The 27,524-nt window shown below is 57.7% G+C and overlaps 1 protein-coding gene across 1 annotated transcript; it reads left to right on the top strand.

Moving 5' to 3' along the window:
• On the top strand, nt 1-26,548 carry GIT1 (GIT ArfGAP 1). Its single transcript, XM_056819577.1, has 20 exons — nt 1-197; nt 16,733-16,866; nt 17,163-17,275; nt 17,492-17,597; nt 17,916-18,133; nt 18,228-18,322; nt 18,640-18,682; nt 20,291-20,339; nt 20,806-20,878; nt 21,401-21,498; nt 21,728-21,839; nt 21,942-22,075; nt 22,887-23,039; nt 23,126-23,356; nt 23,432-23,485; nt 23,627-23,713; nt 23,798-23,871; nt 24,041-24,223; nt 24,370-24,433; nt 24,971-26,548. Exons 1-20 carry the CDS (start codon nt 146-148, stop codon nt 25,181-25,183), a joined length of 2,286 nt encoding a protein of 761 aa, XP_056675555.1. The 5' UTR covers nt 1-145; the 3' UTR covers nt 25,184-26,548.
• Nucleotides 26,549-27,524: the final 976 nt, after the last annotated feature.

Here is a 27,524-nt window from a genome sequence, read left to right as displayed (position 1 = left end):
CCCCAGCCTCGGCGGCGGCGGCAGCGGCGGCGGCGACGGCCACGGCCTCGGGGCCCCCCTCGCCTGCAGCCCCCGCCCGGGCCCCCAGCCGCCCCGCGCGCCCCCCACGCTGGCCCAGAGGGCTGCGGCCGCCTCGCCGCTGAGGATGTCCCGGAAGGGGCCGCGGGCCGAGGTGTGTGCGGACTGCAGCGCCCCGGGTAAGGCCCGGGTCGGGGGCGGGCACCGGGACCCGGGGGGCGGAGGAGGCGGTGGGCACGACAGCGCCCCGAAGGCCGGGGGCGGGACGGGAGCGGAACCGGGAGGCGCCGGGCCCCCCAGCTCGGGTCGGCCCACGGACCCCCCTCCCCCCATGGCCGCCTGGCAGCGGGCGGGAGGCTGGGGGCTGTGGCCTCGGCAGCCACTGCGGAGCCAGGTGTCCTTGGGAGGGGCAAGGGGGTGCCCGGGGGCCCAGCTCCAAGGGGAGGGGGGCCGCAGCCGGGCGCAGCGGTGGTGGCTGGGCTGCTGGTCGTGCCCGCCTAAGCCGTGGGGCATCTCGTCCCTTTGGCACCCCCCACCCCTGGACCACCGGGATCTGTGCTTTGGGAAGGACGTTTCCTCCCCAGGCATTGGGGGGGGGGAGCATCCCCTGGGAGCAGCAGCTTAGCTAAGGGGGGGGGTGCAAATGGGGGAAGCTGCCCCCCTTCCCCCAGCTCCCAGGCGGCAGAAGGGCTGTGGGGGAAGCGAGAAGCATTTTTCCTTGGGGGGGTGGAAGTGTGTGTTCTTAGTTTGTGTCATGGAGCCTCGGCTGCCTCCTTCTGTCTTACACCTGCTGCTCACACGTTCCCCATTGCTGTGGAGCTGCAGAGGGCATCTGTGGGCAAAGGGGGTGGGCAGGTGACTCGCCCTCACCTTGCTCAGGGATGCCCACGCCCCGGCTCCCCAATCCAGCAGCCTGGATATCTTTTCACAAAGGGCACCCAGAAGGCGAGGGCTCTCCAGGGATGCTCGTCTTTAGGGATTCTGGTCTCTTCTCTGCAGCTTAGAGTGGGGTGAGGGGCCAGGGTCAGGCTCTAGATCCCAGCTAGCTTTGGAGAGGCCCCCCAAGGTCCCGGGAACCCTCACCCCTGCCCGATGAGTTCCTCAGCCCCATAAACAAAGCCCACTGGGGTAGGGGAGGATGGGCAGGCCTGGGTCTGCCAGGGGATGGGTCTTGAGATGAGGTTATCCTCCCAGCCACCACCTGACAGGGAAATGGGAAATCCCAGCACCGGGGGTGCCAGGCAGGGATCTCGGGACAGGCCCTCTGCCAGGGGTGCCGGGGTCTGTGGATCCCTGCGGGGGAAGCAAGGTACTCTGAAGGACACAGGATTCCACTCCCACCTCAGGCACTCACTCCTGGAGCTCTTAACTTCTCTGAAACTGTTTCCTTCTCTGTAAAATGAGGGCATGGACCTGACGGCCCTTCCACTTTGAGATCTGTGCCGGGGGGCCCTGGCTCTGTGGATCCAGCTGCCTCCCTGCTCTGCCTCTGGTGTTTCCCCTTGTCCCCAGAGGCATGGAGTTCCATTCCATGTGGGAATTCCCCACCTCCACTTGGTCTGGCCCCAAGGAGGAAGTAGGAGACAGAGACCAGAGTTGCTGTGGAAGGGCGAGATTCCAGAGCCAGCCTTTGGGGAGGAAGGGTGGGAGAGACCTGTTGTTCCCAGACAACCTTTCTGGACCTCAAGATCCTCCGTGTCGGATGAGGAGGTCCCTGGGATGTCGGCACCCTCCCCGATTCCCCTTTAGGTTCTAGCTGACATCCCTCTGGGAACTTTCTAGAAAACCCCAGCAGGCGTGTTTTTAGCTCTTTGGGCATCGGGTGCCCCAGTGCTGGCAGGAAGGACCTGAGTGTCGGCCGCTGGGGTCCCCAGCATTGCTCTGTGAGCTCCAGTTGTCGTTTTGAGCAAAGGACGAGGGGCTTCAGGACAAGCTTTCTGGTGTTCTGTGAGCATCCAGTTGAGGGATAGAGGAAAGTGGTGGCGGGATATCTGTGGATGCCCAGCTCTGTGACGCCCCACTCGTGTCAGAGGTTGTTCTCTCTTTGTCCTATGACATATCCCCAGGTTGGCAGCGGGGTGGTGCCCTCAGAGCCCCTGTTCTGCCCTGAGAAGCAGCCTGGCATATTCACTGAAAGGCGAGGCTTGCAGTCTGGAGAAAGGTTTAAATTCTGGCACCCAGAATGGCCCATTCCTTCTCCATTAAGGTGTGCTGCTCGTGCCCAGAGTCCCCACCTTCCTGGACTGGTAGTCTCAAATGAGATTATCACGGGGGATTAATGAATCACTTCCTATGTGATCCGGGTGCCGAGGGTAGAAAGACAAAAACCAAAACAGTCCCTGCCCTCCGGGAGCCTCTTTTTTATTAGGAAATCATCTAAATGGTAAAATGCTCCCTGATTTTAGAAAGGACTCACTAGCAACTGGAGGAATTTCCTTTCCTTCAAAAGCAAGTGGCATGACATTTTAGCTGAACTTTAAAGGAAATTAAGGATGCCAAGAAGTGAAGAGAGAGTATATTCCAGGCATGGGGGACCGTCTGTACAAAGACTTGGCAATGGCATGGAATAATACCTAGAAAGAGCTTTGCAAACTTTCGAGCTCTCATCGGCGATGATTAACCTCCCACTCGGAATGGAGGAGAGGTGGCCAAGACAAGGGTAGGAAGTGCCAGGAGCTCCTCATCAGTGGCCATGTCAGACCCCTGAGAAACCAGTGAAGAGTTTTAGTAGCTAGGTGGCACACCAGGTCTTGGAGTCAGGCGGTCCTGGGTTCAAATCTGTCCTCAGACACTTCCTAGCTGTGTGACCCTGGGCAAGTCACTTAACCCCCATTGCCTAGCCCTGGTCCTTCTGTCTTAGATTTGTTTCTAAGACAGAAGGGAAAGGTTCAAGAAAATAAAAAGAAACCAATGAGGACAGGCTTCCTGACTCATTCTGGGAGAAGATGGAGAGTCTAGTTCCTAGGTGCTAGTTCCATCTCTGCCTCAGCTGCTCAGTATGGCTGATCTCAAGAAAGACCTCTCAAGGATCCATTTTTTCCCCCAGGAGGGTCGTATTAGGTGATTTGAAATCAGAAGGCATGGGTTCAAATTCTATTTCTGCTATATGCTCTCTGTGCCCTTGAACAAGTCAGCCCTTTGTAAAAGGAAGGGATTGGAGGTAAAATGCTCCCTCTTGTTGTCCATTCTGACTTTAAATCTCCTCTCTCCAAGCCTTCTTCCAGTTCCCAAATTCTTTGGGTCTCTGTTTCTGGGATAAGGGAAGGGGCCATTATTATCTTGTCACAGAACCAGAGATGATCTAGAGCCGGGAAGCCATCTAATTTCATCCCCCCATTTTATAGATGAGAAGATTGAGGCGCCGAGAGGGTCAGTGCTCCGGGTCATTTAGGGAGTGATCTTCCTTCCTTCCTTCTCCTTTCTCAACTTTCAGTGGTCACTCACTGGCTCAAACCTTGATTTTCCAGGTTTCCAGGCCTTGAATACTCTTAGGGTAGTGTTTGGAAAGTGGAAAAAGAATGCTGACTTTAATTTAGTGAACATCATGAAGATGATAAGCACCTACTCTGTGCCAGGTCCTGTGCTGAGTGCTTTACAGTTACTAATTCATTAGATCCTCGCCACATCTCTAGGAGGGAGGTGCTATTATTATCCTCATTTTACAATCGAGGAAACTGAGGCAAACAAGTTCACTTGCCCAGGATCACACAGCCAGCTAATAAGTCTCTGAAGCTGAATTTGAATTCAGGGCTTCCTGACTCCAGGCCCAGCAATCTGTCTATCCACTGCCACACCAAGCTGACCAACATACAGGTTCAAGTATCAACTTTGTGACTTCTCCCCATTCTGGAGGAGCTTGGTCTAGATTTCCAGGTGGAGGAACCAATGATTGGTGAATTGCGTCGTTTGCTTTTTGATAGAGAACCCCCATTTTTTCACACTTCCCAGCCAGTCTGATCTCAGTGGCTGCCCTGACAACTGGAGAGCTTTATAACAAAGACACTACCTGTCTTTGTCTTGGGGTACCAGCGCTTTCTTCCTCCGGCTATGCCATGGATGAAAGCTTTGATGGAGGAAAGAAAAGATGGCGCTAGAAGGATGAGGTTCAATCAGGATGTCTTTGTCACTGCTGGCCTCAGTGCGCTCTCCCTCCCCTCTCCAGCCTGGGGGCTGGTCAAAAAGTGCCATAAAGTGTACTTGTGATCCCCATGACCCCTGGCAGCTTATGGGCAAGGAGGAAGGGACTTTGGGGACATCGTTTATAGAGGAGGCAAGATGTGACGGGAAGACCTCTGGGTTTGGAGTCTGAGGACCCGCGTCCAAGTTCTTTGCTCCGCCAATGGAGTGTGTCCTCAGACAAGTTACTTTACCTTTGGGAGCCTCAGTTTCCTTGTCTGTAAAATGGAGATTAGACTACCTGTACTACCCTGGGTGGCTCAGTAAATAGAGCATCAGTCTGGAGGACCTGGGTTCAAATCTGACCCTAGCTGTGTGACCCAGGGCATGGCACTTAACCCCCATTTCCTAGCCATTATCACTCTTCTGCTTTAGAACCAATACATGATCCTAAGACAGAAGGAGAGTATAATAAAAAAAATCCCCATTGTGCCAACCTCACAGAACACGACGGTTCTAAGACTCAATTGAAAAGTCGTTGATAAAGCGTTTTAGAAACTAAGGCTCTCTACAAAGAGAAGCGATTCTGATATTTTATCACGAGAACAGATTTAGCTCTATGTAGCACTTAAAAATTTATAACATACTTTACCTACTTTGCCTTATGATTATTTGGAGATCTGAAGCCCAGACTTAAATGAGCTCAACCCAGGCACTTCTCCATGAACCTCAGTTTCCCCTTCTGTAAAAGGAGGGAGTTGGATGAGGTGTTTAAGGTGAATTCCAGATCTGAAGCTTTGTTGCCTTGTCTGGCCGTGTCCTGGCTGCCTAGCATCTTGGCAGAGGCTCCCCTACTTGGGTAACACCCCCTGGCCTCCCTCAGAACCTCGAACCCTCCCCTGCGATGCCTGGGGGCAGTGGTTTCCCTGGCCCTCCTGCCCCCCTGTTTCTTTCCCCTCCTCATAACAGACTCAGCCTTGGCCAAAGGAAGACTTGTGGCGATGGTGTCAGGGAAGCAGGATGGAAACCATGTAGGACAGATACTAGAATGGCAGAGTGAGGGGCAAGCTAGGGGTCTCGGTGGCTTGAGAGCCAGGCTTAGAGAGGGAAGATCCTGGGCAAATCCCTTGACACTCCGCCCCCTCCCCATTGTCTAGCCCTTAACCCCTCTTCTGCCTTAAAGCCAGTACATGGCATTTATTCTGAGACAGAAGGTATGAGTTAAAAACAAGTGACAGTGAATCACACTAGTGGGACTAAACGGTGGGAGTCGGTTGTCCCCTTTCTCCACAAAGGGCCCCCCTTTTGTCCCATCCTCCGGAGGGCACCAGAGTGTGTAGGCAGCAGGCACCCATGCCAAGCGGTGCAGCTGGACATGGTGTAGCTGGCCGAGCCACCTCTTCAAGCGCCATCTGTGCTCCTGCCCGCCCTTGGGGTGTCCCGGAGATGGGCAAGGGATAGCTTGGAGGCAAAATGTGCCTTTTCTTCCTTTTTCTTTCTTCCCAATGCCACTCTAAGATGGGACTTGGCTCTGGCCAAGGGTGGCGCTGCCCAGGCCTTTGAAACCACCCAGGCTGCCCATTCTCTGGTCATGTGCTTCAGCAAGCTGGGATGGACCACATGTCTGGCTCTGGTTCGCCCCCGCCTTCACCCCAGCCCCTGCTGTTCACCCCCATGTCCTCCTGTAACCATCTGCTTCTCTGCTTTCCTACCCCCACCTCCTGGGCCATTTCTGCCTCGAGCGGGCATCAAGAGGAAGCTGCCCTCTGATGCTGATCATGCGGACCTCTTTAGGAAAGCAAGCTGGCCCCTGCCCACCCTCTGCCCTCACCTTTAGCCATTAGGGAAGTGCCAGCAGCCATTCAGACTCTCGGGTAGGAGTTAGGTTCTTGTGGCTCTTTTCTTCCTATTCTCATTGCTCAGGAAAGGGAACCTGAGGTTTGGAATTCAGCTCCTGGAACCTCTTCCTCCCACTCCCCATTTCGTAGAAGGGGAGGTGTGGCTAACAAATGTACCCCAGTAAGTGACCCTGCCCCTCTCTGGGTTCACTATCCGGTGTCCACCCTCTTTCCCTCTCCCTGCTCGCTAACTCATCCACACCCTGAACCCTGCCCTGAAAAAACTTAAACCCCAAAGACTCCCCTCTCTAATTGTGCAGGTGAGTGTCCAGTCCAAGGGACAGACAGTCAGAGAGTCCATCAGAGGAGTGGGGCCAAGGGAATTATACTGGCTGTCCTCCCAGATTTCCTTCTCTTCCTGCCACCACCCCCATTCTCCATGAGCTATGTCCTATCTGGCTTTATCGAGTTGGTAGGAAATTTTATATATACAAATACCAACATTCTACTGTATGACCTTGGACAAGTCACTTTACTTGGAGTGAAATGTTTCTTTCCTAAAAGGCTGGAAAAGCCTCAGGACACCATGTTTACTCTTACTCATCTTCCCCCTTTGCAGTTTAAAAACTTAGGATACTAGTTCTCAATCTAGATTTGCCCCCTTGGTGGGTCTTCTGGTCGAGGGGCTTTGGACTCGAGGCATTTTGCTTAGGAGTAGAGGTGAGATGAGAGAAGGGGATTGGCTGGAGCCAGCAGCATGTGGGGGGAGAGGGTTGGGTGACAGGAGAATGGGGGACCCTGAGGGCTGTGTTGTTTGTGTGGGGAAAGAGAGAGAAAAAAGGAGAGAAAGAGAGGGAGGAGAGAGAGAGAGAGAAAGAAAGGGAGATGGCGTGGGGAAGAGGGAGGGAGAAAGAAAGAAGAAAGAAAGTGAGGGGAGAAGAGAGAGGGAGAGAGAAGGAAAGGGAGACAGGGGAAGAGGGAGAGAAAGAGTTAGAGACAGGAGAGACAGAAGGAAAGGGAGACAAGGGAAGAGGAAGGAGAGAAAGAGTTAGAAACAGAGAGAGAGAGAAGGAAAGGGAGACAGTCGAAGAGGGAGAGAAAGAGTTAGAGATAGAAGGAGAGAGAGGGAGAGAGAAGGAAAGGGAGACAAGGGAAGAGGAAGGAGAGAGAGAGTTAGAGACAGGAGAGACAGAAGGAAAGGGAGACAAGGGAAGAGGGAGAAAAAGAATTAGAAACAGAGATAGAGAGAAGGAAAGGGAGACAGTGGAAGAGGGAGAGAGAGTTAGAGATAGAAGGAGAGAGGAAGAGAGAAGGAAAGGGAGACAAGGGAAGAGGAAGGAGAGAGAAGAAAAGGGAGACAGGGGAAGAGGGAGAGAGAAAAAGAGTTAGAGATAGAAGGAGAGAGGGAGAGAGAAGGAAGTGAGACAAGGGAAGAGGGAGAGAAAGAGTTAGAAACAGAGAGAGAGAAGGAAAGGGAGACAGTGGAAGAGGGAGAGAAAGAGTTAGAGATAGAAGGAGAGAGAGGGAGAGAGAAGGAAAGGGAGGCAAGGGAAGAGGAAGGAGAGAAAGTTAGAAACGGAGAGAGAAAGAGAAGGAAAGGGAGATAGGGGAAGAGGGAGAGAGTGAAAAAGTTAGAGACAGAAGGAGAGACAGAGAAGGAAAGGGAGACAAGGGAAGAGGGAGGGAGAAAAAGAGTTAGAGAAAGAAGGAGAGAGGGAGAGAGAAGGAAAGGGAAACAGGGGAAAAGGGAGAGAAAGAGTTAGAGACAGGAGAGACAGAAGGAAGGGGAGACAAGGGAAGAGGGAGAGAAAGAATTAGAAACAGAGAGAGAAGGAAAGGGAGACGGGAAGAGGAAGGAGAGAGAGAAGAAAAGGGAGACAGGGAAAGAGGGAGAGAGTGAAAAAGAGACAGAAGGAGAGACAGAGAAGGAAAGGGAGACAAGGGAAGAGGGAGGGAGAAAAAGAGAGATAGAAGGAGAGGGAGAGAAAGAGTTAGAGACGGGAGAGAGAAGGAAAGGGAGACATGGGAAGAGGGAAAGAGTTAGAAACAGAAAGAGAGAGAAGGAAAGGGAGATGTAGTGGGGAAGAGGGAGGGAGAAAGAGACAGACACAGAGGAGAGACAGAAACAGAGACTTGCTTGGAAAGAACTGAGCTGGAAAAAAATGAACCCAGACCAGGACTTCCTCCGGGTCACTATTGTTCGGTCCTGAGGCTAATGTCCCCCTTCCCCCACACCACCCTTGGCTGAGGGTACAGGAAGACCACAGAGACCTCTCTGGCCACCCTGAGTCAGTGTTTGTGGCCACTATTTATTGTTTTGCCCATCCTCGTCCCTCTCCCGCCATGAGGGCTCGGGGCACCTTCTGTGCCAGCCCCCCCCTCCACGTCCCTCTTATTAGAGCTGTAGGTCACCTAAACAGAAAGGAAACGTGGGGGCCAGGATTCCGTGGGGAGACGGGCAGCAGCCTCCCTTGGAGCCTCTTGGCCGCAGTCCGCTCCTGAGTTTCTGCCCTCCCCTCTCTGGCTGGCTCGGGGAGAAGCTATGGACACTGAGGACCCTTTTCCTAGCCTGGTGGAGGCTCTTGGGAGCCAGAGGATACGACCATCAGCCATCTCTCCTCCAGGCCGTGGCCAGAGAGCCCAGATGGGTTGGCATAGATGCCAGCCATTTTTGGCCTTCTCTGGACCGCATTGCCAAGTGTTCGGCGCATTGGGAAGGGGGGGGGGAGTGCCAGCTCCTGGCGCCGGGGCCCCTCGGGTTACCTGGAAACCAAAATCAACCCTCCTTTGCTTCTTGCCCCTGGCAGCTGCCAGGACATCAGGCACAACCCAGTGTGTTTGAGTGGTGCCAGGTTGGCATTCTTCGCCATGTTCGGTGCATGAGGGAGGGGAGGCAGGGTGCCATCCTTGCCCTGCATCTGAGTACTCTAAGGAGAGGTGGCCTCCGTCGGGCCTCACCCGCGTCATGATGAAGAAAAGAGTCGATGTCTCTACAGTCAGAGATGGGGTTCAGGCCGTGCCCCCCCCCCCGTCGCTCCGGCCTCAGTTTCCCCCGCTGTAAAATGGGTTGGCGGCCCTTTCCAGCTGCGGCGGATGATCCCGCTAGTCACCGAGGCTGACCCTGGTTTTCAGGAAGCACAAAGAGGAACTCCGGCTGAGTCATCCTCAGCTTCCTGAGAGTGGGCCGGGGCGGCTGGCCCCCGGCCCCTGACCCAGATGGGCTTTCAGAGGAGGCCTCCACCCCACCCCACAGGGTCCTGCCCCCTCCCCCTCCCGGCTGAGCAGGGACAGGGTGACCTGCCCAGAGGAAGAAGCGCCCGTTTCTAGATCACCGCCCGTGTGCCAGGCACCGTGCCGAGTGCCTTACAGATACCATCTCACTCCATCCTCGCCACAGCCTGGGGAGTGTGGGGGAGGGGCTGGTGTTGTCCCCATTTTACTGATGAGGAAACTGAGGCAAACAGCGATTGAGTGACTCTCCCAGGGTTACCCGATAGGAAGTGCCTGAGGCTGGCTTGAACCTTCTTCACTCCAGGCCCAGACAAGCTATGGGAACCGTCTGGGCCCTTTAATAAAGTCACAGCCAGCCCCCCATTCTACAGAGGAGGGAGCAGACGCAGAGGGAGCACATGCTCTGCTCTGTCACCCAACAGCTTGGACTCCTAAGCCAGGACTCTCTCTCCCTCCCCACCCTGACTTTGCCCAGACCCGCACTTTTGTCTTAGCCTCTGTTCTAAGGCAGAAGTGTAGCCAGGGCTGGGCACGCTGGTCCAGTGACTTTGCCTGGGGTCACACAGCTAGGACGTGTCCGAGGTCAGATTCGAACCCAGAACCTCCAGATTCCCATCCTCTGTGCTCCCTACCTGCCCTTCCCCTCTGAATCTTGTCGTTAGCCTGGTCTCCAGGGAGTGTAGACCCTTCCCCAGCTCAGAAAGGAAGGGAAGGAGGTCGGCTCTGTCCTGTTGTTGCCAATATGGAAGGAGGGCCGGGGCTGAAATCAGAGGATGTGGACTCACATCTTACCTCTGATGTTCATTTGGACAAATTACTCTGCTTCCCTGGGCCTCAGTTTCCCCTTCTGTAAAATAAGGAGATTGGTCTCTGAGATCCCTTCCAACGCCATAACCGGAGCCACCAGCTCTCAAGATTTGTTATTCGTCGGGGCAGCCACATGGTTTAGTGGATAACAGAGCCAGGCTGACCTCAGACATCCCAGCTGGGTGACCCTGGGCAAGTCACTTTACCCCTATTGCCCAGCCCTTACTGCTCTTCTGCCTTGGAACCAGTACTTAGTATCAATTTTAAGACAGAAGGCTAGGGTTTTAATTTAAAAAAACAAACAAAACATTTTTAAATTATCATTCATGCCCCGTTAGAGTGACTTCTGCATTAGGTCTAATCTGAATCTCTCCTGCTACCTGTCGGACAAAGAGTGCCCCAATTCCCAGTGACGTGTCACCTCTTTGGGTGTTCCCCTTGATGGCCAGGTTAGACGGGACAAGACACTTCCTATTTCCATACTGAATCAGGGGACTGCATAAGGGAGGAGAGAGAGAGAGGGAAAGAGGGGACAGAGACGGACAGAGGCATAGGAGAGGGGGGAGAGAGGGAAAGAGGGGACAGAGGCATAGGAGAGGGGGGAGAGGGGGAAAGAGGGGACAGAAATGGACAGAGGCATAGGAGAGGGGGGAGAGAGGGAAAGAGGGGACAGAGATGGACAGAGGCATAGGAGAGAGGAAAGGAGAGGGGGGAGAGAGGGAAAGAGGGGACAGAGATGGACAGAGGCATAGGAGAGAGGAAAGGGAGACAGAAGGAGAGGGGGAAGAGAGGGAGGAAGTGAGAAAGAGGGAGGGAAAGAGGGGACAGAGATGGACAGAGGCATAGGAGAGAGGAAAGGAGAGGGGGGAGAGAGGGAAAGAGGGGACAGAGATGGACAGAGGCATAGGAGAGAGGAAAGGGAGACAGAAGGAGAGGGGGAAGAGAGGGAGGAAGTGAGAAAGAGGGAGGGAAAGAGGGGACAGAGATGGACAGAGGCATAGGAGAGAGGAAAGGAGAGGGGGGAGAGAGGGAAAGAGGGGACAGAGATGGACAGAGGCATAGGTGAGAGGAGAGGGAGACAGAAGGAGAGAGGAAAGGAGAAGGGGGAGAGAGAGGGAGGAAGTGAGAAAGAGGGAGGGAAAGAGGGGACAGAGATGGACAGAGGCATGGAAGAGAGGAGAGGGAGGAAGCGAGAAAGAGGGGACAGAGATGGACAGAGGCATAGGAGGGGGGAGAGAGAGGGAGAGGGGACAGAAGCATAGGAGAGAGGGAGGAAGAGAGAGAAAGGGAGGGAGGGAGAGGACAAAGATGGACAGAGGCATAGGAGAGGGAGACAGAGACAGAAGGAGAGGGGAGAGAGAGGGAGGAAGCAAGAAAGAGGGGACAGAGGCATAGGAGAGGAAAGTAGAGGGGAGAGAGAGGGAAAGGGGAGACAGAGATGGAGGGGAGAGGGGGAGAGAGGGAGGGAAAGAAGGGACAGCGATGTACAGAGGCATAGGAGGGGGGAGAGAGGGAGAGGGAGACAAAAGGAGAGAGGGAGAGGGAGACAAAAGGAGAGGGGGAGAGAGAGAGGGAGGGAAAGAGGGGACAGAGATGGACAGAAGTATAGGAGGAGAGAGAGAAAGAAAGAAGACAAGGAAGAGCAGTAGGGTTCCAGAGTCCCAGGCAGGTCTTGGTGCCTTATTTAATGTTTCAATAACTGTATTTCAATAGAATCAACTTCCTTTGTAATCCTGGGAATGACATCTTATGTATTTAAAAATGTGTTTCTCTTACAAAAATGAACAATACAGAAACAATAAAATTAAAATAAATAAAAATATGTTTCTGAGGAGGCGTCTGTAGGCTTCCCCAGACTTAATGAGCTCCAAGCTAGCCTTCCAACCCTAAATCTCTGCTCCTTTGATTTTAGAAATGTGAGGGCTGATTCATTAGTCAGGGACATCGGGCTCTCCTTCATTTGGGGTGTGTTTGTTATTTCACTGGTGTAGACAGTGTCTCCTTCCACCCAGGCCCATTGGTGCCTGTCCGGCAGCTCCAGCGCTCGGACCTAGCAGGAAGATGCCGAGAGGTTAGGTGATGACTAGGATCATACAGCCAGTAAGAGTCAGGGCCGAGCCTTGAACCCGTGTCTGGGTAACAGAAGCCTGCTCTCTTGCCATCCTGATGGCCTTTCACCAGTTCCCTGGCTCTGCTGTCTTTGGGGTAGTTACCCCATCATCAGAGATACAGAAGGACTCAGAGCGGGGTGAGTCAGTGGAAGAAGGGGCAGGAAGCAGCCTCCCCTGCTGGACATCTTTGCAGGGTGGGCATTGGCTCCCTGCCAGGGAGGAGGGGCAGGGGCCAGAGTTGGGTGACCCTGAGCAGGGAGGGAGAGAGGGAATGAGGGAGGCCCTGCCTCTGCTCTGGGCAGGCACACAATGGTGGCTTTCTCCCTTGTGACCTTTTCTCAGCTTGTGCTCAGTGCAGCTGTCCCTACCCCCACTCCCTTGGGGCCTGGAAGGGCCTCCTTTGGGAAGGGAGATGGGGGAGGGACCCCTAAACCTAATCCTGACCATCCCACCCCTCCAGTCAACCCTGCCTCTGGGGGAGCCGGCACTGGCGTGCCTTCTTTTTCATGGACTGCCCCCTCCTATCCCTGGCAGGATTTTCTTCCTGGGCTTCTGCCTCTGAGGAGGGTCTCACGGGCTCCTGAGGGGAGGGGAGGCCCCTGGAAAGTGGGGGGTGCCATGGCCAAAGTCGAACAAGAGACTATGGAAGGGCTTAGGAATTCTTGAGTGCAAACTGCCCTTGCTACTGATCGCGCTTTTCCCAAGAGTGTGTTGGGAGAGCTGGACCAGAGAAGGGTCCCCATCCCCAGCCTCTCGCCCCAGACCAGCATTTACTCCTTTCTTATCCTGAAGTCAGTCATTAAGCTGGTACTCTGAGGCCGGGGGAGGCGATGGCGGATGGATGTAGCAGGGCATGAAGGCAACAGCTAGCGGCTTCCACCCAAGACTCCTACCGGCCACCAGTGGTATCAGTGTCAGAGGGGGAAAGGCAAATCCGTGTAGCCTGGAGAGCTAATGTGTTGGATTGGATTTCCCAGATAAGAAGAGAAACTCTTTGAGGACAGGGACTGCTTCATTTGGAACTTTATATTCCCCATACCCAACCCAGTGGCCAGCACTCAGTAGGTCTTTAGTAAAGGCTCATTGGTTGCTGCTGCCCCAGATCTGGGCACAGTGCCTGGCACACAGTAGGTCTTTAGTAAAGGCTCATTGGTTGCTGCTGCCCCAGATCTGGGCACAGTGCCTGGCACACAGTAGGTCTTTAGTAAAGGCTCATTGGTTGATGCTTCCCTCAGATCTGGGCACAGTGCCTGGCACACAGTAGGTCTTTAGTAAAGGCTCATTGGTTGCTGCTGCCCCAGATCTGGGCACAGTGCCTGGCACACAGTAGGTCTTTAGTAAAGGCTCATTGGTTGATGCTGCCCCAGATCTAGGTTCAGTGCCTGGCACACAGTAGGTCTTTAGTAAAGGCTCATTGGTTGATGCTTCCCCCAGATCTGGGCACAGTGCCTGGCACACAGTAGGTCTTTAGTAAAGGCTCATTGGTTGATGCTGCCCCAGATCTGGGCACAGTGCCTGGCACTCAGTAGGTCTTTAGTAAAGGCTCATTGGTTGATGCTCCCCCAGATCTAGGTTCAGTGCCTGGCACACAGTAGGACTTTAGTAAAGGCTCATTGGTCAATTGTTCCCCCAGATCTGGGCACAGTGCCTGGCACTGTAATCATCAGCATGACTCACCCAGTAAGCTGCTATTATCTTTTTTTTCCCTTCTCTAATGGAGACCCTTGAACTTTCTGGGGTGTGGGAGTGGGAGCAGGAGCACACAGGGAAAAGAAACATGATAAAACTGGAAGGCCATTTTAGAAATGAGGAACTGAAGCCCAAGGGGGTTATTACTTACCCAGGGTCCTGCAGCTTAGTGTTTGAGACAAGATTTGAACCCAAGTATCCCCAGCTCCCAGCCAATGCTCTCTCCACTCCTTCATGCTACTTTCTGGTCCTTGCTTTCCATAGGGCCTATTCCCTGATAGTAGGGGCTTAACTGGAACGTCCTGGGAAGACAAGTCTCTGATTAACCTGTCCCCCAGGCCAGTGGGATTCCCCTTAGAACCCAAATGCATTGCCATGGTTTTTGCCCTGGGTGAGACTAGACTCTGTGCCCAAGCTGTGTCAAACTCCAGATTGTGAAGCAGATCATGGGACCATGGAAACCAACAAGTCCAACTCCTTCATTTGACAGATGAGGAAACTGAGGCATGGGGGGAGGCAGTGTGATTGCCCAAAATCACACAGAGTCAGCCTCAGAAGTGGGATTTGAACTCAGGTCCTGGGACTCCATTCAGTGCTCTTTTTTATATTCGTTCTATAATTTCCAGATTCTGGACGTGTCCTAAGATGTGGGAGTAGGTGGCGATGGGGGGGCAATGCCTGGTCCTGGTGGGGAGGGGGAGGTTGGTGCCTCAGAACTTGCCAGAGTGGAGGGATGAGTTGGAGGTGAGGTGACAGCTTCACGCCTGTTCCCGAGAGAGGAAGGGAGGAGTGTGAGATCTGTGTGTGGCCCATCTGCCAGCCTGGTCTTTGTGCCCCAGCAGGGTGACCGCCCCACCCACCCTCCTGAGCCCTACCTGCCTTCTGGCCCGTGGGGACGAGCCACCTTTGTTAAGGTGCACCTACCTGTTCCAGGGTTGGGGGTAGTGGAGGGTCTATTGCCCTCAGAACCTCTCCTTTCCTTGGAGAGGTGGGGGACTCTGGGCATGGAATGCTGTATATGTTGTGAGACTGGTTGCTATGTTGATTTCCTGAATTGTTTTTCTTTTTTCCTAGGGAAGGCTCACTGGGTTTGAGGGTGGGGAGAGAGAATGTCCGGAAATGACTGATAGAGAAACAAAGGGCATTAATAAAACATTGGGGAAAAACAGGAGGTGTGCCCCACCAAAATGGTGACCTCCATTTGGGGCAGTGCTCAGGAGGGGGGGCTGTGGGGGCAAAGGGGGTGCTTCTGGGTGGAGGTCTCGGCAAGGCTGAGGGAGGAAGAGGACCCCTGGGTAGGAAGATCGCCCTCCCCCTCCTCCCCTGTCTCTCCTCCCAGGAAGAAGCCCCTGGAGGCCAGTAAGGAGAGGAAAGGGGGATGTTGAGTAGACTCGATAAGTGGATGGACTCTGGCCTTACTTTGGAGCATGTTCATTGGCATTAATTAATCATTTCACTTAGGGAAGGAGGGAAAGGCCCCAGAGGCCCTGTGGGAATGAGGATGGGGGGAGTGGGGGCTTCTCTGCTCTGATGCCAGAGTTGGAAAGGGCCTTAAAGAGCAGCCAGCACACACACACACCCCTCCCATTACAGAGAAGGACCCTGTGGAGGAAGGGCTTCTCAGCCAGTCTGGATGAGCCTAAGCTAGAAACCCAGGCTTCCTGCCTTCCTAGCCAGGATTCTCTGTTACACACACTGCCATTCCTTTAAAGAGAGGACCTGCCACTGGCCCAGGACAGGGCAAAGATACCCTTGGGGGGGAAGGTTATCCCAGAGAATTGGCATGAGAGGGGCACTGGCGAGAGGACCCCCAATCTCCTCTGAGTCCAATCCAGTGAGTTAACATTGATTAAGTGACTACCATGGGCCAGGCACTGCAGAAAGGACCAAGGTAGGCAGGGCTACCAGGGGAGGAAGGGCAGCCTGAGTGCCCACCTCGCCCACATGCTCATTTCAGCCACTCCTGGGAAAGCTTTGGAGAGATTTGACCTGTTCCCTTGGGGCGGCGGATGGGGGCAGGGAAGAGAGAGGAGCTGGAAGGGGGCAGGGGGTAGATATTAGATCTTGCTGACAAGATGCAGGAGGACCCTGAATCCCAAGAAGGGCCCGGCTTAAAATGGCCTGGGCTTCCTCCAGAAGGACTCTTCTGCATTCCTTGTGCTCTCCCCAGAAAAATCCCCTCCTGTGGACATTGTGTCTATTTTCTGTTGGCTCATCCCCATTGTTATTCCTAGAATATAAGCTGGAGGGGAAGGCTGGGTATGTTTTGGTCACTGGATTCTACCACCTAACAGTGGCTGGCCCTGGCATTCCTTTGGCATAGAGAACTCCCCATCCCAAGGGCTCAGAGGGCCACATCCTCTGCCTTGTATATTCTTCCAGGGTTGCCTGGGGCACTGAGGGCTTAAACAGCCCCCTGGGTCCTAGGCTGGACTGGATCTCTGCTCTTCCTGGCTGTGAATCCCACGTACCTACCACCTCACACTACCTCTCTTTCTTGGCATAGACTAGACCCTTTCCTTTTTTTTTTTTAAACTCTTCCCTTCTATCTCAAAATCAATACGACACTCTGATTGCAAGGCTAAAGACGGGCAAGGGCCAGCCAGTCGTGATGAAGTGACCTACCCAGGGTCACCCAGTTAGGAAGTGTACAAGGTCAGATTTGAACTGAGGACCTCCCATCTCCAGGCCTGGCTCCCTATTCACTGAGCAACCTTGTCTTAATAGGCTTGATGGATTGCCCGGCCTTACAAGGATGACGTTGGGGCATCTTGAGTCCTTGTTTCTTGTCCCTGGTTGGCAAGGATGACTCAGTAGGGTGGGAAAAGGAAGCAGACTGAAACGGGGAACTGTGCTCTTGGGATGACTTCCTTCCCTTCTGTTGGTTTTTTCCTCTGGTGCCACCACTTCTGGGAACCCCAGACCCTGGCTGGGCCTCCATCAACCGGGGTGTGCTGATCTGTGATGAGTGTTGCAGCGTGCACCGGAGCCTGGGCCGCCACATCTCCATCGTCAAACACCTCCGCCACAGCCCGTGGCCTCCCACCTTATTGCAGGTAAGGGTGCTTCCTGAGGGGGACCGATATGGTTACATCAAAGGGAGGAAAGCTGGAGTGGACTAAGGTGGTCTGTGTGCTATTTTTAAAAAAATCTTTACCTTCTTTCTTAACAACAATTGTAAGACAGAAAGGCAAGGGCTGGGCAAAAAAGGTTAAATGACTTGCCTAAGGTCATACAACTTGGAAAACTTGAGTTTTGACTCCTGAGTCCATACCCTTTCCGATGTCCCACGCTGGGGAGGTAGCACCAACCTGGGCAGTGATCTCACTTGGCTTTTTTTCTACCACCCCAGATGGTACACACCCTTGCCAGCAATGGAGCCAACTCCATCTGGGAGCATTCCCTTTTGGACCCCGCTCAGGTGCAGAGCGGCCGGCGAAAGGCCAACCCCCAGGACAAAGTCCAGTGAGTATGGGAGTTGGTGGGAAGGCGGGGGAAAGCCGGACTCTCAGGAGGGGGGCTTCCAAGAGGCTGGGAACTGGGGTGTAAGCAGGGGTGCCTGTAGGCACGGATTGGCCAAGGGGTTGGCCAAGGAAAGAAGGAGTGGAGCAGGGCCAGGGATGTTGGAGAGAGGGAAGGCGGCCATGTCCTCAATCCCTCTCTTCCTCCTCCTCTCTCCAGCCCCATCAAGTCAGAATTCATCAGAGCCAAGTACCAGATGTTGGCATTTGTTCATAAGCTACCGTGTCGGGACGACGATGGGGTCACTGCTAAAGACCTCAGCAAAGTGAGAGCGGAGCTCAAGGAATTTTTTGTCAAGGGGGGCTTCCCCAAATGGTCCCCTTGCTAACCAATGAAGCTTATCCGTCCCCTTCCTTTACTTGGGGGCCCCAGACTTTGGAGGGTCTCCTGGTCCGTACCTGTGGTGGTGGCTGCCTCCCTAAGCTTTCCTGATATTCCCCGCACATACACACACAGCTAACTGACTCCTGTTTGAAGGGAGATGGAAGAGGTTGGCCCCGCTGAGCTCTTCTGGCCTGGATGGCACAGAGGAAGTGGTCCAGATCCCTAAGCATCCCCAGCATCCTTTCTTTCCCTCCGGCAGCAATTACACTCCAGTGTGAGGACCGGCAACCTGGAAACCTGTTTGCGCCTGCTGTCCCTGGGTGCCCAAGCCAACTTCTTCCATCCTGAGAAGGGCACGACACCCTTGCACGTGGCCGCCAAGGCTGGACAGACACTACAGGCAGAGCTGCTGGTGGTCTACGGAGCTGACCCAGGGGCCCCTGACATCAATGGGAGGACACCTATCGACTATGCCAGGTGAGTGTTTGGGGCTGGAGGGAGGACAGGGAGGACGCTGGGTGGCTGCTGGAGGCTCTTCCTGAGCCATGCTCTCCCCATGTCCCCTCTACAGGCAGGCCGGGCACCAGGAGCTGGCAGAACGGCTGGTGGAGTGCCAATACGAGCTGACCGACCGGCTGGCTTTCTACCTCTGTGGGCGCAAGCCGGGTGAGTCTGGGGAAGCCCTCCCGGGTCCTCACCCTGGCAGCTGGCTCCATAGCGACAGAGCCGAGGAGGGAGCAGCGTTGCCTGGCAACCGGCTCCAGCAAAAGTGCCTTGGGATGGGAGGAGGGATGAAGGATGGGGGGCGGAAGGGCCATAAAGGTACCACTTCCTCGACCCTCAGGGCCTCCACAGCTGCCCCTTCCTCTTGCCTCCGTCCTCGGGCCTCACCCCTCCCCTTTCCCTTTGGTGTGAGAGGCGGGCCCAGGGCTGGGGTCCCCACCCCCACTCCCCGGTGACTTGGCATTTCTGGTTTTGCTCAGATCACAAGAACGGGCATTACATCATCCCGCAGATGGCAGACAGGTGAGTGTCAAGCCCGTGTCTGGGAGGAGGATGGGGCTCTGCCTCAGGACCCCTTCTCGACGGCTTGCGGGCACTTTGTGTGCCTGTCTGTAAAATGGGTGTAATAGCAGCGGCTCCCAGCCATAACCCAGTGAGCTGCTAGTTGTCGTCGCTCCCCTCACTCTACGAGTCTCATTTAATCCTCACAACCACCCTGGAAAGCAGGCGTTCCATGATCCCCATCTTACAGCCAAAAAACGGAGGCAAACAGAGGTTAAGTGCCTTGCTGAAGGTGGATTTGAACGCGGGTCTTCTGCCTTTAGTCCCACAGCATCCCCTAGTGACCCCTACAGGTGTGTCACCTCTCCCGTATGTGCTGGGTGACGCTGGGTGACGCAGGAGAGAGCCCTGGAAAGGGCCATTCAGACCTGAGAGCGCTGAAAAATCTGTTTTTATCGGACAGCAGCCCCAGAGGTAATGGCCTCCGGTTGGGAGGTCCAGGGACCCGACCTAGACCAGATCTCCTAAAGGAGGAGACTCAGCCAGGTTCCCTGCCTCCAGAGTCTCAGGACCTGGGTTCAGATCCCACCTTGAGGCATAATTACTACCTGGATGACCCTGGACAAGTCACTTCATCTTCCTGGGCCTCTGTTTCCTGATCTGTAAAAGGAAGAGGTGGGGTTAGCAGAGCACGCTGGATGGCGCTGGAGTCGGGAAGTCCTGTGTTCAAATCCATCCTCAAACCAATATTAGCCGGGTGACCCTGGGCAAGTCACTCGGCCTCAGTTTCCTCATCTGTAAAATGGGGGTCCCTTGCCGGGTTGTGAGGATCCAATGAGTACATAAAGTGCTCAGCAAACCTTAACGCCCTAGAGACGATGATGGCTTGTTCTTGCTCCGGATCTTGGATTCTGGGGCCTCTGGGCACGTCACTTCTTTTTCTGGGCCTCCATTTCCAGACTAGAGGTCTCCTGAGGCCCCTCCTCGCGGGGGGCCCTGCGCAGTGGGGCGTCCTGTGGCCCCCGACAGGCCAGTCTTTCGGTTTGTGAGCCGGGCGCTCGCCTCTTCCTACCTTGTCCGAGCCGGCTGCCCCCCCCTGCACTGACCTCATCCCTGGTGGTCAGGGCGCCCAGCAGGCTCCTTCTCGAGGGCGCTCCTGCCCTCTTGTGGCTGCTTCCCAGACGGCAGCCTTCCTCTGTGCCTGAGGCTGCCCTTGTTGGTTGCCCGGTTCCCAGGCGGGGCATCGCTTTTCCCCTGGACTGGCCCAGGTGGGGGAAAGCCGCCCCCCTTCTCTGCCGCCTCTTCCTTCTGTCTCTGCTCTGTCTGGGGGGGCTGGGGGGAGGGGAGGAGCCCCCACCCCCTGCTGCGCCCCCCGTAACGTGGCCTGTCCTGTTCTTCCCTCTGCTGCCTTCTCTGGACTTAGATCTCGCCAAAAGTGCATGTCTCAGAGGTACTGTGCCCGCGGGCCGGCTGGGGTGCAGGGGAGGGTTCGGGGTCCCCTCTCCCCTGGGGTCCCCCATGCTGGGGCACCCCTGCATGTTGGGACGTTGGCCGTGGGGAGGCCGGGCTGCCCCTCACGGGCCGCCTTTCCTTCTCCCCCTCCGGCACCCGCCTTCCCCCACCGTGAAGCCTGGACCTGTCAGAGCTGGCGAAGGCCGCCAAGAAGAAGCTTCAGGCAGTGAGTGACCGGCAGCCCTCCTTGCCCTGGAGCCCCCTCCTGGCCATCAGGCACCCCTTCCCCCCCGTTCTGGCCCCCTCCTGGCCATCAGGCACCCCTTCCCCCCCGTTCTGGCCCCCTCCTGGCCATCAGGCACCCCTTCCCCCCCGTTCTGGCCCCCTCCTGGCCATCAGGCACCCCTTCCCCCCCGTTCTGGCCCCCTCCTGGCCTGGCTCCCCTTTTCTCCCCCCCCCAGTTCTGGCCCCCTCCTGGCCATCAGACACCCCTTTGCCCCCCGTTCTGGCCCCCTCCTGGCCTGGCTCCCCTTTTCTTCCCCCCCCAGTTCTGGCCCCCTCCTGGCCTGGCTCCCCCATTCTCCCCCTGCCCCCCTCCTGGCTGTCAGACACCCCTGTGGGGGGTGGGGGCGGGAGGGCTCTAGGAGGCCGGCGTGGCTGCCTCCAGCCCGGGGCCTCCTCTTTGCCTGCAGCTGAGCAACCGCCTGTTCGAGGAGCTGGCCATGGACGTGTACGACGAGGTGGACCGCAGGGAGAACGACGCGGGTGCGTGCGGGGGAGGGCGCGGGGGGGGGGGGGCTGCCACGGTCCCGAGAGGGAGCCGGAGCCGGAGGGGATCTTTCTAGAGGCCGAGGCCCGCAGGGGCGCTCCCAGCCCGCTCCTCCTATAGTTGAGGGACGGAGGCCCAGAGAGGCTAAAGCGAGTTTCGAATCCGGATCCTCCTGCCCACTTCGTTGGGATTTGTGGGAAATACGGGCCCCCCCGCCCGGGTGAAGGGGCCGACAGGCTGGGAGGCGTCTCCGCAGTGAGCGTGGGGCCAGCTGCGAGGAGAGGCGAGGGAGGCCAGCCCTGGGCAGGCGGCCAGGCCTCCCGCCCGCCCGCTGGCTCCTTCCCCAGCTCTTCCCCACCCCCATGCCTTCATTCCTTCCCGGCCTCAGCCGCCAGGGCAGAGGGAGGGCCCAGGGAGGCCCCGTCCCAGCAGCCTCGGCCTCACCCAGATCCTCCTCTGCCTCGCCCGGCTCGGGCCCCCCGGCAGGGCCCCCGGTCACCCTGCCCTCCCTCCCCCAGTGTGGCTGGCCACCCAGAACCACAGCACCCTGGTGACGGAGCGCAGCGCCGTGCCCTTCCTCCCGGTCAACCCCGAGTACTCGGCCACTCGGAACCAGGTGCAGGAGCCCCCCGGGGGGAGGGGGCGGCGGGGGGAGGGCAGCGGGGGGGTCCCAGCTTCTCCCCCTCCCCCAGACCCTCGCCTGGGCTCCGTGTCCTGCCACCCGGCCTGGCTGGCATCTCAGCGTGTCGGGGAGGGACTGTGCCAGCCCGGGAGCCCCGCCCCCGCCTCCGCTGGCACGGGGTGCCCCGGCCCCCCCTCATACCCGGGCCCTCTCGTCCCGGCAGGGGAGGCAGAAGCTGGCCCGCTTCAACGCCCGGGAGTTCGCCACTCTGATCATCGACATCCTCAGCGAGGCCAAGCGCAGGCAGCAGGGCAAGAGCCTGAGCAGCCCCACAGGTGGGGGCGGGCAGGGGCTCGGGCGGCCTCCGGGGCGGGGCCGGGGGGGCCGCGGGGGGGCCGGGGGCCGCAGCCTCGCTCTCCCTCGCCTCGCCCCCGCAGACAACCTCGACTACTCCCAGCACAGCCAGAGCGACCTGGACGACCAGCACGACTACGACAGCGTCGCCTCGGACGAGGACACCGACCAGGAGCCCCTGCGCAGCGCCGGAGCCACCCGCAACAACCGGGCCAGGGTCTGTGGCGGGGGGACCCGGGGATGGGCCCTCCCTTTCCCCCGCTTTGGCCTCTTCCCTCCCAGCCCCCCGACACGGCCCCTGGCAGAGGCTCCCCTCCCCCTGGGCAGCCCCCCCCACGGCCCCTGGCAGAGGCTCCCCTCCCCCTGGGCAGCCCCCCCCACAGCCCCTGGCAGAGGCTCCCCTCCCCCTGGGCAGCCCCCCCCACAGCCCCTGGCAGAGGCTCCCCTCCCCCTGGGCAGCCCCCCCATGGCCCCTGGCAGAGGCTCCCCTCCCCCTGGGCAGCCCCTGGCAGAGGCTCCCCTCCCCCTGGGCAGCCCCCCCCACGGCCCCTGGCAGAGGCTCCCCTCCCCCTGGGCAGCCCCCCCCCACGGCCCCTGGCAGAGGCTCCCCTCCCCCTGGGCAGCCCCCCCCCCACGGCCCCTGGCAGAGGCTCCCCTCCCCCTGGGCAGCCCCTGGCAGAGGCTCCCCTCCCCCTGGGCAGCCCCCCCCACGGCCCCTGGCAGAGGCTCCCCTCCCCCTGGGCAGCCCCCCCCCACGGCCCCTGGCAGAGGCTCCCCTCCCCCTGGGCAGCCCCCCCCCCCACGGCCCCTGGCAGAGGCTCCCCTCCCCCTGGGCAGCCCCCCCCACGGCCCCTGGCAGAGGCTCCCCTCCCCCTGGGCAGCCCCCCCCACAGCCCCTGGCAGAGGCTCCCCTCCCCCTGGGCAGCCCCCCCCCCCACAGCCCCTGGCAGAGGCTCCCCTCCCCCTGGGCAGCCCCCCGGGCCCTGGCAGGGCTGGCAGAGGCTCCGCTCACAGCCTTCTCCCCCCAGAGCATGGACTCCTCGGACCTGTCGGACGGGGCGGTGACCCTGCAGGAGTACCTGGAGCTCAAGAAGGCTCTGGCCACCTCCGAGGCCAAAGTGCAGCAGCTGATGAAGGTCAACAGCAGCCTGAGTGATGAGCTCCGCCGGCTGCAGAGGGAGGTGGGTCCGGGGGTGGAGTGGGGGGTCCCCCACGCAGAGCGGCCCTCGGGGGGCGGCCGCTGACCCGCCCTCCCCCGTCTCCGCAGATCCACAAGCTCCAGTCCGAGAACTCGCAGATCCGGCAGCAGTCGGGCCCTGCCCCGGCGGCCCCCACGCCCGGCGAGCGAACAGAGCACGGACACGGGGGCGCCGGCGCGGCCGCCCACCGCCGGGACCGCCAGGCCTTCTCCATGTACGAGCCGGGCTCTGCCCTGAAGCCCTTCGGGGCGCAGCCCGGGGACGAGCTGGCTGCCCGGCTCCAGCCCTTCCACGGCAGCGTGAGTGCCCCGGGAACGGGCCGCGGGCGAGGGTCTGGGGAGGGGGCCGCCTGCCCACACGCTCTGTGTCCACAGGACCTGGAGGATGATTCCATGTACTCCGTCCACGCCCCTTCGAGCCTCTACCGGGTACGTGGGGGGGCCCCGGCCTCCGTGATGGAGGCCGTGAAGGAGGCCGAGGGCCTCCCGGGGTGGCCAGGGGTTCAGGGCGGGGGTTTGGGGGGGCTGGGGGGGCTCAGGGCTTCACTGTGCCGCCCATCCGGCTTCCAGATCCGCAAGGGCGTCTCCGCCTCGTCCGTGCCGTTCCCGCCTTCCTCCCCGTTGCTGTCCTGCAGCCAGGATGGAGGCCGCCACATGGTAAGGCACGGCTGATGGGGGAAGCGGGGAGGCCCCCTCTCGGGACGGGAGCCCATTTCCCACGCTCCGCTCCGTCTCCTCCAGAGCAAACTCTCTCGCCACGGCAGTGGGGCGGACAGTGACTACGACAACACTCAGAGTGGGGAGCCGCTGCTCGGGTGAGGACCCCCCCCCCACACACACACACACTTGCTGTCTGTGTGAGCCTCAGTTTCCCCCTCGGGGGGTGGCTGCCAGGCCTTCTTGGCTGTGGGGCTGGGATTGGGGTGTCCTTGAAAGCTTCGGCATAGAGAAGGGGGGCTCTCTGACCGCCGGCCCCGTCCGCAGGCTGGAAGGAAAACGCTTCTTGGATCTGGGGAAGGACGACGACTTTCACCCCGAGCTGGACAGCCTGGATGGAGAGCTGGACCCTGGGCTGCCCAGCACGGAGGACGTCATCTTGAAAACAGAGCAGGTGACCAAGAATATTCAGGAGCTGCTGCGGGCTGCCCAGGAGTTCAAGCACGACAGGTAGGTGCCCCACCCCACCCCACCCCACCCCCCCGGGGAAAGGCAGGCTGGCACAGGTGGAAGAAGGCGGGGAAAGGGGGCATCCAACCCCCCCCCCCCCAGCTCTCTGGGGGAAGACACACCCTCCTTCTCTCTCTTCCTCCCAGCTTCGTGCCCTGTTCAGAGAAGATTCACTTGGCAGTGACCGAGATGGCCTCCCTCTTCCCGAAGGTAGGGGGAGGGAAGAGCATCTAGATCCATTGGGGTGTCGAATGAATTCTACCTTACCCTTCAGGGAACGTGAGAAGGGAAAACCAAGGGGGGGGGAGTGGAGCAGGGAGTACAGAGAGGGAGGGAAAGAGAGGGGGAGGGGATTTAATAGACCCTAAAAGGCATAAGAAGGAAACAAAAAGGGGGGGGCAGAAAGGGAAGTAAAATCAGGGTGGGGATTAGGGGGACTGATTAAAAGCAAACCAGTGGTTTAAAAGGAAGTCGAGAAAGAAGAAAAGGCAGAACTGGGAGAGGATATTGAAAATGTTGGGGAATACACAGGTGGTAATCATAACTGAATGTGAATGGGATGAACTCACCCATAAAATGAAAGCAAATAGCAGAGTGGATTAGAAACCAAAATCCCAAAGGAAGAGGGAAGAGAAGCTGGCAGGGAAGGGCATTTCTCAGGGACACCGTGGCTGCCTAGGGGGCCCCATAGGAAGGGGGGCCATCCAGAAGCATCCCCCAAGTGCCTGACTCTCTGCCCTCCTCTAGAGACCCTCCCTGGAGCCTGTGCGCAGCTCCCTCCGCCTTCTCAACGCCAGTGCGTACCGGCTGCAGAGCGAATGCCGTAAGACGGTGCCCCCCGAGCCAGGTGCCCCCGTGGACTTCCAGCTGCTCACCCAGCAGGTGATTCAGTGCGCCTACGACATCGCCAAGGCGGCCAAGCAGTTGGTGACCATCACCACTCGAGAGAAGAAGCAGTGACCAAGCCCCCTCCCCAGCCACCCTCCAGCCCCCTGCCCTCCCCTCCCAGGGCCCAGGGAGCCAGCGCACCTTCCGCACTCGCTCCTCCCCAACTGAGGAGCCGCTGGCACAAGTGCCCTTAAGGCTGCCCTCGTCTCCGGGCGGCCCGAGCCTTGGTGTCCGACCCCCTCTCATTCTCCCTTCTAGGCAGGACAGGGGTGACGAGGGTGGCTAGGGACTCTCTGCCCACTGGAAGTGAGGTGCGACTCAGGGACAGAGTCCAGACAGTGGGACCCGGCCCCCTCCCACCTCCCCATTGTAAATAAGACCTTTCCCTAGCAGAGTTATGGGTGGGGGTGAGAGCACTGGGACGGCCCCCTCCTTCCCCCCAGTCCCTCCTTCCCCGCCTCCCTTAGGCTCCTTCAGCAAAGGATCAGGGGGAAGGGACACTCCACGCTGGGGCATGCTCCCCACACACGCACACCCACCCCCATGAGCCAGTTTAGTCCCCTTGTGGGCTGAGCGGGGGGCACCCCCTTGTATATAGTCCCCCCCATGTCCCCTTCCCTGTAGCCACCAGCCCCTCTGCTGCTCTCTCTGATGCCAAACGGCCCCTGCCCTGGGGTGGACTCAGTGCCCGCCTTGGGGCTCCCAGCAGCAAACACTGGAAATTGTTTTTCTTAATTTTAACTTTGTGGTAACTGAGTGTCCCCGTGTGCCTGAGTGTGAGTGAGCGGGCGGCAGTGCCGTCCAGCGAGGCTGCTTCCTTTGGGAATTTTGGGGAGGGGGGTATTGGGGGGGAAAGAAGGGAAGACAATGAGGACAGAGATGGGGATAGGACGACCCTGGAGCCTCCCTCTTCCCTACCTGGGGCAGAGCCGTGCCAACTTGAGCCGTGGTTGTAGCAACCACAATCCCCAGCCCTGTGCCCCCTTTTCCCCTACGCTCCCTTCCCAGCATCCCCTTTTTTTTCTATGAAGAGGAGCTGTGGCCTTAAAATGGAAACACCCTGCCCCCTAACCCCAGGTAGGCTGAGGAGGATGGGTGCTGGGAAGAAATGACTGCCTGGCCAGAAGGGCAAAGGACCCTGAGCCTGGGGCTGGCTCCCCCGGGGTCCCGAACTCATCTGCTGGGCCCAGGTCCTTGCCATCTAAGTCCCTCCTCGTGCCCCAGCCACGTGGGGCCCAGCTTCCACCCCAGGCACCTGCCCCTCGCCAGGGCTCTAGAGCCACGCCATGCAGTCCTGGCAGGGTGGGCTCTCCGGCTCCTCTCCTTCCTTACCCCTCGGGGCTGGGGGCTGGGCTGGGTCTGTATGGTGGTGGGTGGGCTGACTGTCAGATGTGTGTCATGTACATTTGTATCAAAAATAAAATAAGTGATCATTCCGTCTGCCCCGTGCTTGGGGATGGGGGCAGCAGAGGAAGCCTGTGAAACATCTACCTCCACCTTCTGCTTTACCCCGGGGCTGTCGCTGAGCATGCCCCAATTCCCCTTTCAGAGCGAACTGACTTAAAATAGAACCCCAGGAGCAAGCACAGGGCTCAAGAGCCAGACCTAGAGGGTCCCGGGTTCCATTCTGGCCTGGGACACTTCCCAGCTAGGTGACCCTGGCCAAGTCCCTTAACCCCCGTCGCTACTCTTCTGCCTCATATTGAGTCTTCCGGAGGAGGAAAATAGAACTCTTCCTATCCGTAAACCACTTCTCCACAGGAACGGGCTCCGGTTAGGTTGTTCCCTGCATCTTGGACCAGAATTTTGTCGATGTTGTTTGATGCCAGGATTTCATTTCCCCAACCAACTGCTTACTCTGAGCGGTGCTGATTTTTGTTAGATCCAAAGCTTTCTTTAAAAACCATCTATTTTCTATCCTCATGCTCCAGAGAAGGTGCCAAGGATCCAACAACCCTGAGTCCAATCTTGTAACAACTAACACTTATAGGGTGATTACCTGCGAAAAAAGAGTTGATTACCTCCACCAAGGAGCTGAAAAAGTTCAGCGATTTGTCTGGGGCCGCATACCTGGTGTCGAAAGGCTGGATTTGAACTCAGATCCTGAATCCATGTCTAATTCCTTATCTGCTGCTCTACCTAGTGGCCCCATCAGTGACTCATTCCTTTATCTTTTGGAATAACCTCTAGTCCTGTTTTTGGTTCAGATTTCTCCTAGCTGGGTGACTCTAGACAGCTCAGCCCCTATTTCACAACCCTTATTGCTCTTCTGCCTTGGAACCGATACTTAGTATTGATCCTTTGATGCGGGTGGCAGAAGGTAAAGATTTTTTTTTAAATTCTCCTTTAGACAAAGCCATGCAAATGATTTTGTTTTTAAACCAGCCTTTCCTTTGAGGGGAAGGTAATTTCC

This window comes from Monodelphis domestica, chromosome 2 (assembly GCF_027887165.1).
Source record: "Monodelphis domestica isolate mMonDom1 chromosome 2, mMonDom1.pri, whole genome shotgun sequence".
Lineage (NCBI taxonomy): Eukaryota > Metazoa > Chordata > Mammalia > Didelphimorphia > Didelphidae > Monodelphis > Monodelphis domestica.
The sequence above is the reverse complement of the archived record's forward strand: the minus strand, read 5'-3'. Positions and strand labels throughout refer to the sequence as shown.